Source organism: Spinacia oleracea, unplaced genomic scaffold (genome assembly GCF_020520425.1).
Source record: "Spinacia oleracea cultivar Varoflay unplaced genomic scaffold, BTI_SOV_V1 SOVchr0_003, whole genome shotgun sequence".
Lineage (NCBI taxonomy): Eukaryota > Viridiplantae > Streptophyta > Magnoliopsida > Caryophyllales > Amaranthaceae > Spinacia > Spinacia oleracea.
The window spans coordinates 188,260-189,269 of record NW_026614331.1 but is presented as its reverse complement, the minus strand read 5'-3'; the positions used below and the strand labels follow the sequence as shown (position 1 = coordinate 189,269).

General features: G+C 46.3%; 1 protein-coding gene across 1 annotated transcript; it reads left to right on the top strand.

Moving 5' to 3' along the window:
* Positions 1 to 278: 278 nt before the first annotated feature.
* Positions 279 to 1,010, top strand: LOC130464806 (uncharacterized). Its single transcript, XM_056834033.1, has one exon. It carries the CDS (start codon positions 279 to 281, stop codon positions 1,008 to 1,010), a length of 732 nt encoding a protein of 243 aa, XP_056690011.1.

Genomic DNA, 1,010 nt, shown 5'->3' with positions numbered 1-1,010 from the left:
CAGGGAGTGGCCGGCATTATCCTTGATTACACCACTCCATTCTGTGCTGATATCATGAACGCTCCCAAGGAGCCCAAAGTGAAGCCGCCAGCTATTGACGCCTATGACGGCACGTCTGACCCTGATGTGCATCTCTTGGCCTATCGGCACCATATGTATCTCCAGGGAACTACCGATGCAACCTGGTGCAAATACTTCCCGTCCACTCTGAAAGGAGTTGCCTCAAAATGGTTCGAGAATTTGCCCGAGGGAACGATCAATATTATGCGGAATTAGAGATGTTGTTTTCTGCAAGATTTATGGCTTATAAAGAGGAGAAGAAGACGAGCATGCATTTGGGCCGAATACAACAAGGGAAAGATGAGTCCTTGCGAAGCTATGTTCGACGTTTCAACTTGGAGTCTGGACAGATTCCAGACTTACCTGACGGTGTAGCCTTTGATAATTTCTTCAGGGGACTTAAGAAGGGGTCCTTTAAGTTCGACCTGGTTAAGAAAAGTGTTAGAACTATGGCCGACGCTCTAGATGAGGCCGAGTCCTTCATTCATGCCACTCAAATCTGCTCCGTCCCTAAAGAGTCTAAGGGAACAGAGACCACTAACCATCCGCAGCGAAAGGACAAATCGGATAAAAAGACCAGCCGTCCGAATGGGACATGGGCCATTGAAAAGAAAGGTTATCAGACAAATCAGTCTCAAGGACTGAAGAGAGGACGTCCCTATGATAAAGAAAGATTCGAGTACAACACTGACTTGTACACAATACTTCTGGATGTCAGTGATGGATATGAGATTGATCGTCCGTTCCCCATGAAGTCGCCGGTGGAAACTAGGGACAGCTCTCTTTACTGTAAGTTCCACTGTGATGTAGGACACAAAACAAAAGATTGCAAGAGTTTGTGGAGGGCTCTTGATGGGTTAACCGCCAAGGGATTCTTGAAGTCATATCTCAGTTCAAGTGCAGGAGGAAGTGGTAAGAAATTCTACAAGAAAAGCAAGTCACCGTCATAA